This window comes from Emiliania huxleyi (assembly GCF_000372725.1).
Source record: "Emiliania huxleyi CCMP1516 chromosome Unknown EMIHUscaffold_175, whole genome shotgun sequence".
Lineage (NCBI taxonomy): Eukaryota > Haptophyta > Isochrysidales > Noelaerhabdaceae > Emiliania > Emiliania huxleyi.
This window is the reverse complement of record NW_005200835.1, coordinates 274,683-278,224: the sequence shown is the minus strand read 5'-3', so window position 1 is coordinate 278,224 and position 3,542 is coordinate 274,683. Positions and strand designations below refer to the sequence as shown.

General features: G+C 69.3%; 1 protein-coding gene across 1 annotated transcript; it reads left to right on the top strand.

The window, feature by feature from the left end:
- The first annotated feature begins 1,543 nt into the window (after positions 1-1,543).
- EMIHUDRAFT_442191 (hypothetical protein) lies at positions 1,544-2,958 on the top strand. Its single transcript, XM_005783970.1, has one exon. It carries the CDS (start codon positions 1,570-1,572, stop codon positions 2,755-2,757), a length of 1,188 nt encoding a protein of 395 aa, XP_005784027.1. The 5' UTR covers positions 1,544-1,569; the 3' UTR covers positions 2,758-2,958.
- Positions 2,959-3,542: the final 584 nt, after the last annotated feature.

Sequence of the window (3,542 nt, the reverse complement as noted above, 5' to 3'; positions counted from 1 at the left end):
CAGCGCGCATGCGCGCACGGAGAGGCTCCGCCCCACACAGCCACACAGCCGGGCGCGCGCGCCCGAGCCAGCGGACGAGGATCTCGACTGTCGAGCCTCGCCTCCGCTCCTTGAGAAGCCGCTCGACGGTGAAGATCACCTCGCGATCGTCCTCCTCGTTGGCGCGCGGGTCCTCCGGCGCGTCGCACCGAGCGCACCGCCGGTCCGGGTTCGCCTCGCAGTACCACGGCCGGCTCGATTTGCCCATCTGCTCGGCATACAGAGGCGCCACGACGCGCCACTTTGAGCACCGCTCGCACTGCAGCCAAGCGATCGGCTCCCTCGGGCCCGGGGGAGCGCAGCTGCCGGGCCCCACGTCGGCGCCGCCGCTGCTACTGCCGCCGCCCGTGCTGGACCTCCTCGCGCCGTTCGCCGCCGAGCCCCCCTGGCCATTGCTGCCGCCGCCGCCGCCGCCGCGAATCGCCATCCGCGGCGAGGCGCCGCTGCCGCCGCCCGCGCTGACTCCGCCGCCGCCCGCGCTGCTGCTGGTACTACCGCCGGCGCTGCCGTTGGTCTCCCGAGGCGCGGTGCCGTCGGCGTGGACCGATCGCAGCTTGCACAGCCCGGGGTGCTTGAAGCCGCGCACGCAGTCGGCGCTCTTCTGGCAGTGCCCCGGAGGCGGAGGCCATGGGGCCGCCGACGGGAGAGAGCGCTTCGCACGCTCTTGCGCACGCTCTTCCAGGAGCCGATCGCGCTCGGGTCCCGGAGGAACGATCTTGCACAGGCCGGGGTGCTTTTCGCCGCGAATGCATTGCTGGTGCTTCTTGCACTGATCAGCGCTGCTGCACAGCCGAGCAGCCGGCGCCGCGGGGTTACCGGCGCCCTGGTGCTTGTCCTGGCGGACGCCGCTCGCCTTCTTCCCGCGCTGCTCGGGACCAGCAGTCAAGTCCCGCGCCGGCGCCGCCGGCACCGTGGACAGCGTGGAGCTGGAGCCGGGACTTAACCCGGGCGCTACCGAGCGCGCCGCTATGGTGAAGCCTTCTCCCTCGTCGCCAGCGATGTCCTCGTCCGACGAGTCGGGTACGGCAGCGACCTCCACCTCGAGGCCGCTCAGCCCGGCCATCGAGCCGGCGCGCAGCCAGAGCTCGGCTGCGCCGAGTGGGGCAGCGATTTTTTTATCAGCACCGAAGTGAATAACGCAGTAACTGTAGACCACTGGTTTTATGGTGGGCGACTCGGGCCTGCCCGTGGCGCCAACACTGGTGGTTAGTGAGCGGCGGGTCGCTCACGGCGGCTTGCAGGCAGCTGATACAACGGAGCAACGACTGAGAATCGAGCACAACGAGTCCGTGCGGCTGGCTCTCGAGAGCGCGCAAAAGTGCAACATAACCCCGCTCCGCGCCGCCCGCCGCCGCGCCGCGCCGCCGCCCGATGATTATTATCTCTCTAGGCAGGGGTTGGATTTAAGGAGAGAAGTGCGGTGCTAGCCGTCGCCCACTCTCGGGCGTCTACCTCTTCCTAGCTCTCTTCGGGTTTACAATTTTTTTATTTCGGCGAATGGACGGCTGATTTGCGAGAGCCTGGCCGTTGATGGCGGCCATGACGGAGCTCTCCGCGCTGCAGTCCGCCATCGAGGCGCCGCACACGGAGGGTGAGGGGGAGGATCTGTTCGTCAAGCTGGCGCGCCTGCGCAATGCCGCGGAGGCCGCCGGCGAAGGCGAGGTCCTCGCGGCGCTCGACGAGCTGCGGCCCAAGCTGCGGAGGCAGCTCAGCCGGCCGTCGCTCGCAGCAAAGGTGCACATGGTGTGGCGGCTGCTGCTGACCCTGATCGTGACCATCTGGGGGTGCATGGCGCTCCTCCTCTTCACGCCGCTCCGCCTCACCCACCCGCTCCTGCGGCCGCTCGGCGTGCCAAACGGCCTGCTGCCCCTGGACGTGCTGGAGCTCGCGTGGGCGCACCTGGTGCTGCGGGCGGCCGGGGTGCGCGTGCGGGTTGAGGGGGAGGGCGCGGGGCGGTGGAGCGGAATCCCGCACGGGGTCATCGTCTACAACCACGCCTCCAACCTCGACCCTTTCATCCTCTTTGTCGCGTGCGGCGGCCACCGCGCGCCAAAGTTTGTCGGCAAAAAGGTGCTCTTCGCGGTGCCCATCTTCGGGTGGATGAGCCTGGCGCTCGGGCAGGTGCCCATCAACCGTGGCGACCCCAAAAAGTCGATCGCCACGATGAACGAGCGCGTGGCCGCCATCATGAGCCGGTGGAGCCGCTCGGTCGCCGTCTCCCCGGAGGGGACGCGGACAAAGGACGGCCACCTGGTGCTTCCCTTCAAGAAGGGGGTCTTCCACCTCTCGCAGCAGATGCAGGCCCCCATCCTCCCGCTCGCTATCCACGGCGCCTTCGACCTCTGGCCGCCCAGCCGCCTCTTCACCGGCGTCGGCGAGATCACTGTGCGCGCGCTCGAGGCGCAGCCGCCGCTGCCGCCGCTGCCAGAGGCGGAGGCGCACGCGTCGGGCACCGCCGCCACCGACGAGGCGCGGATGCGGCTGCAGCGGACCTACGTCGACCACTTCTCGAAGCAGCGCGACAAGCCCGCCCCCTACACCTTCGGCCACATGGCGGAAGACGCGCTGTACGTGGGCGTCGCCGTCGTCGCGTTTGCGGCGCTCAAGAGCGGCTGCTGGCTGCTGCTCGCGGCCGCGGGCTTCAGCACCGAGTCGCTGGCGGTGCTCTTTGCCATCACCACCGTGAGCATCACCTTCCTTGTGCACCACTACTTGTGAGAGAGGCTGTACCACGCGAGGGGCGAGGCGGGGACGGACCCCGGCGCCCCGCGCGAAAACCACACACACGGGGAATAGAGAGAAAAAAGACGCGGGAGATGCACGAGGCGCAAACAATAGCGTGGACCAGGGAGCTAGAAGCGGCTCCCGCTCTGTGGCCGTCGTGTTCTCTGTGTGTGTGACGAGAAAATACCACGCTTCACAACACACACACATATGCCGGTTGCCGAGCCGTCAGCCGAGGGCGAGGCCGAGCCGTGCCCCGCCCCGGGCTGGCGGCTGCCCGCCACAACATCATCTCAGCTCCTACGGCTTTACTGTTTACACGGCTTTCGCGATTTACGGTACTCTACAGCACGACGCGACTCTCCATTCGAACATCGAACCTCTCTGAAATGTGAGAGTCGGAGCCCTGGCGGAGGGCGGCGCAGGAGGGAGGCTCGACTCCGGGCGCAGCGCCGGCGGCGAAACCGACCCCAAGATCGACCATTTGCCCCGTCGTCGACGCCTTCGCTCAAGATGGCGACTCGCTGCTCGCTCGGCCACCCTTCCTGCCTCCCCTCCCGCCTCGGCTGCCGCGCCCGCCACGTCCTCCGGAAGGCGCCTCTGGCGGCGGCGCGGCATCGGAGGGCGCACTCATCGCGCCCTTGTCGCTCGCCTGGCTCTTGCCGGAGGAGCCGCGGCGCCTGCCTAGCGGCCTCTGCGTCTGCCTCGGCCGGCTCGTGGCGCCACCCTGCCGCACGGCCTCGTCCTCCGAGGAGGGGCCGCCACCGTCGGACGCGTCG

Excerpts from the sequence above, each read along its gene's own strand:
- EMIHUDRAFT_442191 (XM_005783970.1), top strand. The coding sequence starts at position 1,570 with ATGGCGGCCATGACGGAGCTCTCCGCGCTGCAGTCCGCCATCGAGGCG.